General features: G+C 58.8%; 2 protein-coding genes across 4 annotated transcripts; both read right to left on the bottom strand.

Annotated features, from left to right (window-relative positions):
- Positions 1 to 1,729: 1,729 nt before the first annotated feature.
- On the bottom strand, positions 1,730 to 8,682 carry LOC116230088 (digestive cysteine proteinase 1-like). 3 transcript variants are annotated; one of them, XM_090123773.1, is made up of 11 exons: positions 7,940 to 8,682; positions 7,274 to 7,333; positions 7,089 to 7,181; positions 6,832 to 7,004; positions 6,378 to 6,618; positions 5,702 to 5,903; positions 5,429 to 5,622; positions 5,242 to 5,333; positions 5,011 to 5,172; positions 4,628 to 4,817; positions 1,730 to 4,457 (listed from the first exon to the last, which is right to left on the bottom strand). In XM_090123773.1, exons 4-11 carry the CDS (start codon positions 6,973 to 6,975, stop codon positions 4,270 to 4,272), a joined length of 1,413 nt encoding a protein of 470 aa, XP_089979899.1. In that variant the 5' UTR covers positions 6,976 to 7,004; positions 7,089 to 7,181; positions 7,274 to 7,333; positions 7,940 to 8,682; the 3' UTR covers positions 1,730 to 4,269. The 3 variants fall into 3 exon arrangements, with proteins under 3 accessions (XP_089979899.1, XP_031450853.2, XP_089979900.1); XM_031594993.2 differs by lacking the exon at positions 7,940 to 8,682 and adding an exon at positions 7,656 to 7,885; XM_090123774.1 differs by lacking the exons at positions 4,628 to 4,817; positions 7,940 to 8,682 and adding an exon at positions 7,656 to 7,888.
- A 93-nt stretch (positions 8,683 to 8,775) lies between these two features.
- LOC116230087 (digestive cysteine proteinase 1-like) lies at positions 8,776 to 13,116 on the bottom strand. Its single transcript, XM_031594992.2, has 11 exons — positions 13,020 to 13,116; positions 12,385 to 12,444; positions 12,049 to 12,141; positions 11,761 to 11,933; positions 10,976 to 11,219; positions 10,706 to 10,901; positions 10,428 to 10,621; positions 10,241 to 10,332; positions 10,010 to 10,171; positions 9,348 to 9,537; positions 8,776 to 9,119 (listed from the first exon to the last, which is right to left on the bottom strand). The coding sequence occupies exons 1-11, from the start codon at positions 13,072 to 13,074 to the stop codon at positions 8,932 to 8,934; spliced, it is 1,647 nt and encodes a 548-aa protein (XP_031450852.2). The 5' UTR covers positions 13,075 to 13,116; the 3' UTR covers positions 8,776 to 8,931.
- Positions 13,117 to 14,121: the final 1,005 nt, after the last annotated feature.

Here is a 14,121-nt window from a genome sequence, read left to right as displayed (position 1 = left end):
GGGGGAGGCCCAGAAGGCATTGCGCGGGGTTGGGGTGGGGGAGGGGAACCGGAAGCGGAAGTGGGGCGGGATGGGGCTGGGGGCTGAGGGCAGTGGGAGGGGAGGGGAGGGCAGGGCAGGGCAGGGCAAGGCAAGGCAGGGCAGGGCAGGGCCTGCGTGAGTGCAGGGGTGCGGGAAGGACTGAGCTGGGGCTGGGGCTGAGGCTGAGGCTGAGTGCAAGAGCTGAGTGCAGGAGCTGAGCTGAGTCTGAGTCTGAGTCTGAGTGCAGGAGCTGAGCTAGGCCGGGTCTGGGTGCAGAGCTGAGCTAGGCCGGACCTGACCAGGGGCCAGTATGTGCCAAAGGTGGAGGAAGATGAGGGCAGGAAACAGGGCCTGGTTCTCAACCTGGGTCTGTCCAAAAACGAGAGCAGGGCCAAGACTGGACCAAGGACTGAAGGATGGGGAAAGGCATCGCTAAGCTCAGTGAGAGCCATAGCCGTCCTGTGTGAGGGTGGGAGCGGAGGGCTCAGGGCATGGGGTGCTGAGGGGCAGTGAGGGCTGGGGGAAGAAAGAGCAGGAGGCTGCAGGGTTGCTCAGCCTGAAAGTAGAGGCGGGAGATGGCTGATGGATGCTGTAGTGCAGCCACAGCTGTGCCTAAAGGGTGGGATGTATGAATTGGAGGAAAAGGAAGGGAGAGTGAGGCAGGAGGTGGCATCTGCAGCAAAAGGAGAACTTCCTCGCGGGGTTGTTTCCCTTTTTGCACCAACTGCAGAAGTTGGTGGTTGCTGTGAGGGCAGTTGCACGTCTGCAAGCCCCAGGAGCAGCCAAGGCAAGCTGTGATCTGCAGGGGTGGATCTCCTCACGTTTGGGGCAGAATAAGCAATGCAAATTGCAGCTTGCTGTGTTTACACCCCGGGTTGGGTGCTGCAGTTTGCAGCTTGTGCCGTTGGGAAAATTGCCTCTGTTTTGCTATGGGTGTGAGGTGAGGGCAAACCATCTGCTGTGCAAATAGTGGGGAATTGCTCTGTGTTTTAAATGGAGCCTTTGTCATTTTTACAGTGTGACATTCACAGGTGCTGCGAACGCACAGCCCTGCTGCCTGCCCAAACAAATGAGGGAATTAAAGCACTTTGGAGTTAAAAGTTCACTCTGTAAATCCAAGACAAAGCAAATGCATAAAGCAGCAACTACTGGTGGTGTGTTCATAAAGGCACAGCAGCGTGATCCGGTTGCTCTGTGTCTGTGTTGTCTGACATTCCTGAGTTCTCAAACCCCTCTCACTGTTGGGCCGTCGGGGATACCTTGAAATCTTTGGGAAACTTTATTTTCCCACCTTTTTGTTTTTTTGAACAGTGGATTACAGAGTATTCCCAGTCGTGGTTTGTGCAAGTGGTGAAGCTGAAATAGGAGATGCTCACCGCAGTGCTCAGCCTTTCCCGAGAAGGACCGGGGGAGTGTCTTGGGTTTTTAGTAAGGCTGCGTGGGTGTGCATATTAAACTGAAATTCTGCTGTGCTTGGCTACCTCGGGGACTAGTTATAATCACTGGGCAAATATGCTGTGTGTAGGAGAAATACTTAATTTCATGAAATTTGTTGCACTGTGCTGCGTGCTGGATGGTGATTGGGAAATAGCGGTGGGTGAGAGCAGAAGGCAGAGCTTGGCAGAGGCGGTGGGTAGCGTTAAACAAAACCCTCCCCGTTGCCCAGGGGGCTGGGATGCTGTGAGAATGGTTTCTTAGGGAAATGGGGTGGAGGTGGAGGACTTTCGGAGGGGTTTGACAGCACACCTGGAAAACGTAAACGCCGCGAGCGGTTCGTTACAACGAATGAAACCTCCAAAAAGTCCGGGGGGAGGGGGGGGTGGGTTGCAAATCTCTCGAGCTGAGCAAGAAGAGCAGTTCATTTTAGAACAACAAACCTGCCAGAGCAGACACAGTCGCCAAGGGAAGGACGTTTGGCTAAGGAAGAGCGTTTGTAAAGCAGCTACTGAGGGAAGTGTAAGAAGAAACGTTTAAAAAGCCACTGCCTCAGTGATTTTCCAGGATATCCTCGTTAGCAACAAAGCAGCTTTGAGCAAACTATCTTGCAGAGGTCTTGCAATCACTTAGGTCTTTCTGGATGTGATCACTTGTGCCCCCAAATGCTGTGGTTTGTGTGGTAAAAAGCAAGCTTTCCTGCCCCGAATCGTACTCTTTGTCCTCATGAAGCCAAAGGGCTGTGCAACACATGTCCTGCTGTCCGCAGAGCGACCCGAGGAGCCCTGACCCCAACTGGGAGTTCAAGACAGCCCCGTTCAGATGGAGCATCTGGGAGCCAAGGAATTGCCAAACCTGCTTTGATCCAGCTGCTGTTCTCCGACTCTGTCTGTGGTTCTCTAAATCACTCACAGATAATATTTTCAGATGCTGGCTCTCTCCGTGTCCCCCTGCTTTCTGAATAATTACCTTGTTTTGTGTGAGCCACCAGAGGTTTTCACAGATAATTCATCCAGCGCTGAAAGGCAGCCAGCTTTGGGGCTGGAGAGTGTTTTGTGGCCACCTGGCATTGCTGCACAGAGGTCTGTGCCGGAGCACAGCTGTCTCTGGAGGGAAATGCAGCATCCAGCACAGCCCAGGGCAGGGCGCAAAGCAAACCCAGTTGAAATCCCCACCACCCTCCCTCAGGGGATCGTTTACCTTGGCAAACGCAGCCCGCCCCGAGTTTCTGGACGTGTGGACAGATTGATCCTGCAGATCTGGATGCTCTCACCCGCAGAATGCACATTTTGCTGGAACAAAACAGCCTCGGAGTGTGGGAGGGGTGTTGTTTGAGGGCTGTGCTGTTTCATCTCGCTCCATGTCTCAGCCAGCTCAGGAATCGGAGCGTGTGGGTCAGAGCCCAGCATGGAGCCAGGATCATCCCCCCCAGGTTTGTGTCATCATCATGGGGACACTGTGGTGGCACACGGCCTGGGGTCACAGAGGGGCAGCCAGGAGGCTGCCAGCCCTACTGGAAGTGTACCACAAAGTCCTGCTCTGCCTCTTCTGGCTTGGCAGAGTGGAAACAGTCCTTGCTGAGATGAGAGGAGAAGCTCAGAGCCGTCTGCTCCCCAGCCATGCATGCTCACGTGGCCGGGCATGTGAGGACCCACCGTGCCAAAGGACAGCCTGCCATCCCCAAATCTCACCTTTTTCTTCTGCAGCAGTGTGGTTCCAGGTACCAGGTAATGATGTGGGGCTGGATGGGGGAGGGAGGGAGTGAAATCACGTTTCACGCACAGGGCAGCGCTCGCTGCCTTCAAAGCACACCAAGCTCAGCTCTGTTTCCCCATCCAGTACCAAATCCAGGGTGTTTCCCCCAGAACTACTCTGGGATGGCAGTTCTGCAGCAGCAGACCTCTTCTCAGACACCTCCATCCCTAAATCCTTTTCCAAAGAAAACAAACCGACCTTAATTTAAAGTCCCATCCCTGCTCAACAACCCCCGCTTGGAGCTTCTGCTTTCCCCAACGCCACAAATGCAAAATTTTCAGCTCCTGATAAATGCTTCTGGGGGTGCACAGCCTGCAGCTCCCAGAGCCTCCTGCGTGTTCAGCAGCAAATTCACAGCATCACCCATCCAAAGGGAGCCTGAAAGTCACGGTTCTCTGAAAGTCAAAGCGTGTTTTATTGACTGCAGCCGAGAGAATCAAAGATCTGGAGACCCAGACTCCCACAGAATAAACCACATTATTCCTACACGGTGATCGTTTCTCTCCCAGATGTGAATTCGAGTCAGCACCCCTGCTGGGAATGATTAAAGACCACTTCAGAAATCAGTGCAGCAAATTGTAAAATAAGCAGGTGAACAAGGGAAGGAAAACAAGAAAATATTATGACCTGCCACCCTCAATCGGGAGCAATCAGGGAAGGACGTGGCTCCGTGGTGAGGGAGCACAGCAGCTCCCCGGGCCATTTGCTGGGCACAATAAGGGTGTAGCTGTTGGGCAGGGCTGCTCTCTGCCACCACAGCCCATTTTTGGGAGGATGCAGCCCATGCACACGCACAGATACAAGGGGATGCCATCAGGTGTAGGGGGTGGGCATTGCAGGTGGGTTAAGGGTGACAGAGCACACCCAGCAGGATGGATGGGATCACTTCTCTATAGATGCTTATTGCTGTATTGATAAAATACCTCAACAGAGCATCGTCTGCCCTCCCAGTAGGGCTGCCCTCCTTCACCCCACAGCCCCGTATCCCTCTGCTATCCCCTCAACTGCATAGAGGGACACAGTGGGGACAGTGCCTGCAGGGGCTGTCCCGTCGTCCCATCAAGCCAGGATGGGGAAGGAGGCAGCAGTGGCCACGCCACAGTTGTTGTCCTTCATGGCCATGAGGATGTAGCCATCGTTGCCCCAATAGGTGGACCAGGAGTTCTTGATGAGCCAGTAGCTCTTGCCATGCAGGACACCGTAGCCCACAGCCAGCACTGCATGGTCCAGCTCTGATGTCTCATTCCCTAGCAGGAAAACAGAAAGAAGACATCCCCATGCCCATCTCCACCCATCCCCATCGCCACCCATCCACTGACCCCCGTCATCCCCCTCTCCATCCCCATCATCCACCATCCCTACCTCCATCTCCATCCCCATTTCCATCATCTCCACCAGGTTCCACCACCCCCCTCACCACAGTGGGGCTCCTCGTAGACCCCGTTGGCATAGAAGGTGAAGGACTTGTGTGAGGCATCAATGTTGACAGCCACAGGGCCGTGCTTGAACAGTGCAGCTTTCAGAGCTTCAGCATTGCCTGGCTCCACGGTGACGTAGCCGGTGAGCGGGGCCACCAGCTCTGACTGGTTGTAGTGACAGTAGCCATTCTGGGGGTGGGGGACATTGAGGTGACATCATGGTCCAGGGCAGGTTTGTAGGGGATCCAAACCAACCCAGCAAAGGATAACCAAACCAAAGGGGAGCGGCTGACAAAGAGATGATGGCAGATTTGGAGGAGCCTCTCCCTGCACCCCATATCCTGGATGGGAGGATGGGGTGTGCGGACCCCCAGCTCCTCACCTGTCCCAGGTAGGGCCCGTAGGACTCGGTGCTGGCGATGCCGCCGTGCTTCTTGATCCACTCGTAGGCTCTCCACTCCTCACCCCCATCACACGCGTAGTTCCCAAAGCCCCAGGAGCAGTCGATGAGGACTTGTTGGGACAGCGGGGTCAGCACACCGGTCTGCGGGGGGACACGTTGTAGGGACAGGAACCCTCTGGCCACCCCAAAGCGTTGGGTCCCCGCTCCCACCTTGAGGAAGAGGGCCCCCTCCATGGCACCCGTGGTGGCGAAGCTCCAGCAGGACCCACAGACAGCCTGGTCCTTCACGGGGGTCACGGCACCTGGGGACAGCGGGACAAGCGATGGGGTGTGAAGGGAAACTGAGGCAGGAGGTGAGGGCTCCCCATGCTCCCAGCCAAGCCGGGTCCCTCCTCACCATACAGCCTCCAGTCCAGGCTCTCAGGCAGGATGAGACCGGCGTAGAGCTGCATGGAGAAGGGCAGCCCATGGTTGGGGTCCCCGCTCCGGCGCCGTCCCCGCATTGCAGCCATCTCCTGGGGCGTGCGGTCGGCCAGGTGGTTCAGCGCCAGCGAGTAGGAGAGCGCGGCACGGTTCTTGGAGTGCACAAACCTGGGCATGGGGAGAGATGCTGTGAGTCCAGGGGAGCCCCTCTGAGCCCCCAGCTCTCCACCCGCCGCCCCATATGCACCGCATGTTGTGGATGAAGGTTCTCTTGCGGTGCTCGTGCTCCTCCTCGCTGCTGTAGCGCTTCCCAAACCTCTCCTTATAGTGATGGAAGAGGTGGTGGTGGACATGCTCCGTGTCTGGGGCAGTCCCCACAAACTCCTGCATGGGGTTGGCCATGATGCGGTGCTCGGGGCCGGCTGTGGGCCACTGCTCACACTGCACACCTATGGGGCACAGAACGGGGCTGCAGCCTCGGGGCATGGACAGCAAGCAGCTCCTGACCCCGCAGCAGGGTGTATGGCACCTGCAGACCATGGGGTGCCCACCCTATATAGATATCTGCATGCAGGGGCTGCACCCAGTGCCTGCCCTCTATAGGGGTCTGCGTGCAGGGGCTGCACCCAGTGCCCTCTCTCTATAGGGGTGTGCATGCAGGGGCTGCACCTGGTGCCCACCCTCCATAGGGGTCTGCATGGGGGATCTGCATCTGCAACCAGAGCTGCAGCATCCCCTCACTGCACCAAAACAGGGCTCCCCAATGCTGACATCACTGCAGTTATCATTTTCACATATTTTCCCACCTATTGACCCAAATTAGAGGGTGCACGCAACTTCATTAAAGCAAGTTAAAGAGGAGGACACAGAGTTCCATGCAGGCACATCCCCAGCAGGGCTGCGGGGTGGCAGCAGCGACTCACCTTGTGGGAGCTGGAAGATGCTGGGGTCGAAGCGGTGCCCGAAGGCGCTGTACTCGATCTCGTATTTGTCATAGTGGGAACCCAGCAGGCTGTTGTAGCCCTGCACCTCAAAATGCAGGGGCACAGAGCCGTGCATGGAGCTGCCCACCCGCAGCGTGTAGACGTTCTTCTTATGGCCCCAATAGGAGATGTTCTGCCATACGGTGCAGTGCTGTCCATGGAACTGCTCCTCCCGCAGCCTCTGGGCACGGAATGTCAGCAACACCTCGCTGCCACCGCGTCCCCAGCTGCGCACTGTGCCCCTCAGAATGCCAAGCCTGGACCTGGCCTCGCCTTTGTCCCGTTCCCAATCACTTCTGCCCTCTCACTGGGAGCTCCGGTGGCACCCACCATCGCCCATCGCCGTCCCATCCCCTGCCCTGTCTCGCCCCCAGTCACCATGCCCAGGGCTCACCCTGAAGTGCTCCAGGCTGGGGAATACACTCTGTGGGATGATGAGATCCCCGTCGGTGCCGTTGATGCGGAAACATTTGCGGACGTTCAGCTCCGTCTCCGTGGTCTCTGGTGTCACCTTGAAGCTGGCACCAAAAGGTCCCATGGAGCCGAACTGGAAGGTGAGCACTTGGCCTGGGGATGGGACAGCACTGGGTTCCAGCCGTGGTGCTGCCATGGGGTGGCTGCGTGGGGTGGCCACGAGCTCTGTGCACCCACCATTGTAATAATCGATGCGGCTCTTCTCCCCGGTGAGGTTGTACCAGGCTTCAAAGGGCTCCCTGATCTCGGCGTAGGGCAGGCTGATGGCTCCTGTGGGCACCCCATGATGTCACCCCACTGATGCCACCCACAGCAGCCAAGCACTCAGCAGCACCCAGAGGTGCCAGACCCCCTAGCAGTACCTTTGACATGGTAGACATCTCCAAACGTGGGTTTCTCTGGAGGAGCTTCGCTCTCTGCTCCTGGAAGGGAAAAAGGGAAGCAATAATTTTTAAAGCCATTTAAAATGCTCCAAAGGCAGGGCTGGCAGCTGAGCTGGTCCATGGCTCAATGCCTGCATAAAACCCCAGGAAGAAGAGACAGAGCAGGGGGGGTGCAGAGGAGGGCTCCCACTCTGCCCATCCAGGACAGAAGCAGAGGATTCTGAAGCTGGGGGTCTGTAGGGAAGGGGTCCCCACTCCTCCCTGGCATGGGGACAGAGCAGAGCTCAGCACCACCCGGGGGGCATCTCCCCATGAAGAGAGCACAGCCATCACCCCTTCCCCCCCCACACTGGGCACTCACCCAGCAGCACTGCAGCCTTAAGCACCAGCAACCACCCCCAGCCCTCCATCCTGCACCCACCCACCCTCACCCACTGCCCTGCTTAAATAGGACCACTGGGTGGGCAGGAAGCTGTTGGCAGCCAACAGGCACAGCCCTCCCAGAGCAAGGATGGGACCATGGGAGGGGGGGAGAGGTGTGGCTTTGGGTTGCCCCACCATGAGCACCCAGGGGTTGGGGGGGTTGGGGAGACCTCAGTGCTCCCTCCCAAGGCTCTGCTGCCTGTAGCTTGCAGCAGCACTTACAGCAGTGCAGGAGCTGCAGATGAACGTCATCAGCTGCCCTAGGAGAGCAAGAAAGCAAAGCACCCTCGGGTGCTCCCACCCTCCTGGCAGAATGTCCCCACCGAAGCCATGGGGACTTTGCATTCCTGCATCCCTCTGGATAAACCAGCAGCACAAACCCAGGGGCTGCAGTTATGGGAGTTAACTGGGGAAAAAAAAAAAAAAGAAAAGAAAAAAAAGGAGGAAAATACAGATCCCATCTCAGGAGCTACATGGAAAAGAAAGTCCCAGCAAGGAGAGCAGCACTGTCCCTGCAGTGATGGCCTTCACCCCTCCTGCCTGCAGCACATCCAGCTGGAGCCCTGCCCAAGGTGACAGCAAACCCCAAACAAGGCAGATAGGAGCTGGGTGCTGGGGACATGTGTGGGTGGTGCCCTCCGTGCTGCAGCATTCCCCAAAAGCCCCAGCCCTATGAGAGCAAAGGCTCTCCCTTTGCACACCAATGAGCAACGGTCTGAGGGTATAGCAGAGACCCCCAGAGAGGGGAGCAGCCCCCCCAGGGTGTGGAAAACACAGTGCTGCCTCGAGTGCCACCATCTCGCTGGGCCCCAGCACAGCCCAGGCATTGGGGCAGAGGGTGGCTGCTCCCCCCGTGCATCAAGAATGTCTCTGCTCAGCAGAAATCCTGGAGTTGTTTGTGCTCCACCTCAAGATAAGGCTCCCCATGGGGAGCTGAGATGCTGCAAATGCCACTGTCCCCTCCCCAGGACGGCCCTGCGGTCCCACAGGGCTGGGAACAAGGAACTGTGCTGAGCCAGACAGCCACCAACTGAATCCCTCCCATAGAAACCAAATGGTGTTTTTCCAGGGTCTTTATTGGCAAGCCCATGGCTGCTTTTCCAGCACCCCGCTGTCCTGTCCCACCATGTCCCCATCTTCTTCCTTCACCATGAGGTCCCACTAAAGGTTCCGATCCAGAGCACCACCAAAGGCTCTGCCCTCAGGGAGGTGTTTTAGGCCAGGATGGGGTAGGTGGCCTCGGTGGCCACGCCGCAGTTGTTGTCCTTCATGGCCATGAGGATGTAGCCATCGTTGCCCCAGTAGGTGGACCAGGAGTTCTTGATGAGCCAGTAGGTCTCTCCCTGCAGGACGCCGTAGCCCACAGCCAGCACTGCGTGGTCCAGCTGTCCTGGCTTGTTTGCTGCAGGGACAACAGGGGAAATGGTCTTTGGGGGAGAGCAGTCCTGGGGATGCTTATCATTTATGTGATCTGTGATCGCAGAATTTCTCCTAATATCCAACCTGACCTTCCCATATGGGGCCGCTCACCTCCTCCAGCCCTGCCAAAGCCTCTCAACAGCAAGGCGGGGGACCTGGGAGTCTTGGCATCACCCCCAGAACCCCAATCCCTGCATGCCACCCCACTCACCGCACTTGGGCTCATAGTAGATCCCGTTGGAATAGAAGGAGAAGGTCTTGTGCGAGGCATCGATGCTGACAGCCACGGGGCCGTGCTTGTAGATGGCAGTTTTGACAGCTGTGATGTTGCCCGAGGTGACATTGACATAGCCTGTGATCTTGGCCAGCATCTCAGACTGGTTGTAGTGGCACAAGCCATTCTGCAACACCAGGGGGGGGCTGCATCATGAGGGGCACCCACGTCCCCTCGCTGTGCCCCTGGCTGCCCCTTGCTCTGACACAGGGGCTGATGTGGGGTTGGGGCTGTGCCAGCATCCCTGCTCCAGCTCCTCCTGCCCAATGTCCCAGACACTGCACCCAGCCCCCTTGCTCTGCCCTGTCCCTGTCCCCAGGCAGCCCTGCTCTGTCCCTGCGCCGCAGGGATGCAACACTCCCATGGGCGGAGGAGCATCGTGCCTGTTTTGCAAGAAGAGAAACTGAGGCAGTGATGAAACCTGGCTGAGCCGCAGGGCTTGGCTTCAGCCTGCATGGAACCATGGGGACTCTCGTGCCCTCAGGTAGTTTCCCCAGCACCAGAGCCTGTGAACATCTGATGGGGACCGTCTTCAAGCAGGGCTCACAGGGCACATCCCAAAAGCAGGGGACCCAACCAGGATGTGGGGCCACCCTCACCTGCCCCTTGTAGGTGCCGTAGGACTCGGTGCTGGCGATGCCGCCGTGCTTCTTGATCCACTCGTAGGCTCTCCACTCCTCACCCCCATCACACGCGTAGTTCCCAAAGCCCCAGGAGCAGTCGATGAGGACTTGTTGGGACAGCGGGGTCAGCACGCCGGTCTGCGGGGGGACATGTTGTAGGGACAGGAACCCTCTGGCCACCCCAAAGCGTTGGGTCCCCGCTCCCACCTTGAGGAAGAGGGCCCCCTCCATGGCACCCGTGGTGGCGAAGCTCCAGCAGGACCCACAGACAGCCTGGTCCTTCACGGGGGTCACGGCACCTGGGGACAGCGGGACAAGCGATGGGGTGTGAAGGGAAACTGAGGCAGGAGGTGAGGGCTCCCCATGCTCCCAGCCAAGCCGGGTCCCTCCTCACCATACAGCCTCCAGTCCAGGCTTTCAGGCAGGATGATTCCAGCGTAGTGCTCAGTAGGGAAGGGCAGCCCATGGTTGGGGTCCCCGCTCCGGCGCCGTCCCCGCATTGCAGCCATCTCCTGGGGCGTGCGGTCGGCCAGGTGGTTCAGTGCCAGCGAGTAGGAGAGCGCGGCACGGTTCTTGGAGTGCACAAACCTGGGCATGGGGGTGGCACCTCACAGCCCACCATGTCCCCAGAAGGGTGGGGGTCTCCCCCGTGGGTCCCCCCTGTGCCCGTACCTCATGTTGTGCACGAAGATGTGCTGCCGGTGCTCCAGCTCCCGTGCTGAGCCGTAGTGCCGCCCGAAGCGCCGGCGGTAGTGGTGGAACACCGCATGTGCCCACGGTCGGTGCCGCCCCACCAGGTCCTCCATGGGGTTTGCCAGCACACGGTGCTCCGCCACGCTACCCGGCAGCAGCCCACATTTCTTCGTCTCTGGGGTGCAATGAGGGAAATGCCGTCAGCCCAAGTTCCCCCCAGCACTGAGGTGGGGTCTCAGCCCCACTCACCGTTCACCGGGATGTCGAAGATGGACGGAGGGAAGCTGTTGTCAAAGTCGGTGTAGGAGATCTCGTATTTGTCGTAGTGGGAGCCCAGCAGGCTATTGTAGCCACGCATCTCGTAGTGCACCGGGGCCACCCCACAGCTGGAGTTGGTCACCCACAGTGTGTAGATGTTCTTCTTCTGCTCCCAGTGGGTGATGTTCTGCCACACGGCGCAGTACCGGCCCTGGTAATACTCCTCCCGCAGGAACTGGGGGGATGAGGATGGGTGTTTGGGGTGCCAAGCTTGCATGGACCCTGAACTCATGACTCCATGGACACCCGACATCTTTTGGGGTAGCCATCATCGCTTTGGGCACCCATCATTGTTTTGGGTTCCCATCATTGTTTTGGGCACCCATCATCGCTTTGGGCACCCAACCCATGCCAGACTCCTGGGACAGATCCAGCAGCTGAGTCTGTTATGTTCCCCACACAGGATGCTGTTGGTGCTGCCCCAGAGCCTGCGGACATCAGGAGCAGAGCCTCCATGCAGCGACTTGCCCAGGCCATCCCAACATGCCAGCATTTGTGTGGGCTGTGGCACGTCCCAGCATTTCTCAGGGTTGGGAAAGGAGTCGTGCGTCCAGCCCCGATGAGGGTGGGGAAATGACCCTCCCTGAGCCCGTGGGTGCAGGATGTGCCGCAGCCTGCCCAGCACCCTGCAGGGATTGGTGCACTGCACAGCGCCCATCCCAAGGGATGCTCCAGGCAGCGGCCGGCTCCAGGCTCCAGCACCTCCCACCCCTCACCTTGAAGCCATCCAAGCTGGGGAAGACGCTCTGAGCTTTGACCACATCCTCCTTGGATCCGGGCAGCTGGAAGCATTTCCGAACGTTCACCTCCTTCTCGGTGGTCTCAGGGGTGATCTTGTAGCGCATCCCGTAGGGCTTCACCCCAGCCAGCTGGTAGGTGATCACCTGCCCTGCGCCAGGCAGGGGAAACTGAGGCACGGCGATCCCACCTCAGCCTTGTGCACAGGGACAGGCACAGCATGGACAGGCACAGCATGGACAGATGGGTGCACCCAGAGCACTTACCCCCGTAATACTGGATCCGGCTCTTGTTCCCCGTCAGGTTGTACCAAGCTTCAAAGGGCTCCTCGATTTCAGCATAGGGCAGACTGATAACCCCTGCAGGACATTCAGCTCAGCCCCAACACCCGGCGTCCTTCCCCAAGCCCTGACTGCACCTCATGCACTCGAGGACGTGGAGGATGCAGTCCTGCAGCCAAACCCAGCTGCAGATCCCTGCAGTCCCCCCACCAACACATGCAGTGAACCACCCCCATTTTGGCACTGGGACGGCTCAGCTCTGAGCACCCTGCTCTCCCCCCGCAGAGCAGGGTGCTGTGGGTCCTGCTGTGGGGCCGTTACCTCGCACGTGGTAGACGGAGCCAAAGTGTGGGTGCGGATGGGAGAGCGCATCGTCGTGCCCTGCAAGGCAGAGCGGTGGGGTGAGCGCAGTCTGTGGGGTTGTTTGGGGCCGTGCTTGGGGCTCAGGGCTTGTGCAACCCCACACCAACACACCCCGCTGCCTTCCCCTTCACAACACCTTCTCCAGGATCTGTTAAGGCTCTGCTGCTGCTGCACCCAAATTCTGGGGCTCCCCACTGCGCCCTGGGCAGGCGGTGCTGGGGATGTTGGGAGCAGCAATGGAGCCAGCAATCCTATGAGCTGTTCCAAGCACCTGGGCAGCACAGTCCCTCTCAGAGGGGCATGGACCCTTCCACTCTCCCCTCTCCCCTCCCTTTGCTTCCGGCAGCAACCTGCCTGCCTCACTGCAAAACAGGGAACCATCCAGTTACAGCAGCCTGCCTCAATGCAGCCCTATTTTCACACTTCCCCCTTACCAAAGCACTTTGCCACCCCGCAGCTCTCCTCCCTTAAGGGCTTTGAATTTAGGAAACCCCACAATGCACGCAGGAAAAACCCCTTTCTCCCCTCCCAACAACGAGGAGATGTCACCCCCAGCTCCCACCCATGGGTGTCCCCAAAGGGCACCGACTCACCCTGCACAGAGCTGCCAAGTGCGGCAGCCACGAGCCAGCCCAGCACACCCATCATCACAGCTCCTCGCTGGGATGAGCTCGGCTTTAAGCCCAAACCTGGGCCCTCCCCGGGGGAGGGAAAGAACTGAAATCATGTGGTGCACGGGGCCGGCTGGCAGCGGGGTGCTGTGTGTTGGGAGAGATGCAGGGTGCTGGCTGGGGATGGGCAGCACGGCCAAAACAAGGTGCAGCTGGGGGACCAGAGAGCACTGGGGATGCCTCTTATGGGGTGGCTTGCAGGGCTGGGGGCTGTGGGGCAGAGGGAAATGCTGGCATCCTGGACCCCACAGTTTGGGAATTGGGCTGGAAGGGGGGGAAACTGAGGCACCATTCTGCAGGTGGAGTGGGAGATGCTCTTCCAGCAGCATGCAGAAGCCCCTCATCTTCCTGTGCGCCTACCTGCCCCCAAGGGCTCTGAGGTCCCCATGTGCTGCTGGGAACTCCCACAGCTGCCCCATCCCCCTGTGCTGGCTGCACTTATCCTGCACCAGAGCACCGGAGCTCCCTCATGGGCACAGTGTTAAGGACAGCACCTGGGGCTGCAGTGTGATGCCCAGGTGCAGTCTGGAAGCTCGTGGTGCTGCACCACTGTGAGCAGTCACCATCCTGTGGTGTCTCGTCCCCACTGGGGGCTGAGCCCCTCAGGACAGCAGTGATGGGGCCACATCTCCGTCCCGGTGGGGGCCTGTGACCCAGTGTGAGAACAGGAAGAGCTTTGAGGCTGGACTTGGTGTCACACAGGAAAGCAGCCATCCTGCAAAGGCCACCGTGAGCTGCACTGGGGGGAGGTGGGGGTAGAAAGGAGGGGGAGGAAGGCTCTAGAGGGACAGCAAAGGGCCTCCATCCTCCAAAGCAGCCCAACTGGGATGCAGCAGCTCTGGGCTGAAGCTCCATCCCCTCCCCATGCACCATCACCCCTTGGAAGCACAGCCCCATGGCAGGAAACTGCGGCGGGGGTAAAAATACCAGCAGCCCCTCGTCCCGTCCCTGGGGTCAGACCCAGGCAGAGCTGCACTCCAACCACAGAGGTTATTTATTTCTAGCTGGGGAGGTTTTGCTTTTG

Source organism: Phasianus colchicus, chromosome 24 (assembly GCF_987193195.1).
Source record: "Phasianus colchicus chromosome 24, bPhaCol1.hap1.1, whole genome shotgun sequence".
Classification (NCBI taxonomy): domain Eukaryota; kingdom Metazoa; phylum Chordata; class Aves; order Galliformes; family Phasianidae; genus Phasianus; species Phasianus colchicus.
Note: the sequence above shows the minus strand (reverse complement) of the source record. Positions and strands in the feature narration are given on the sequence as shown.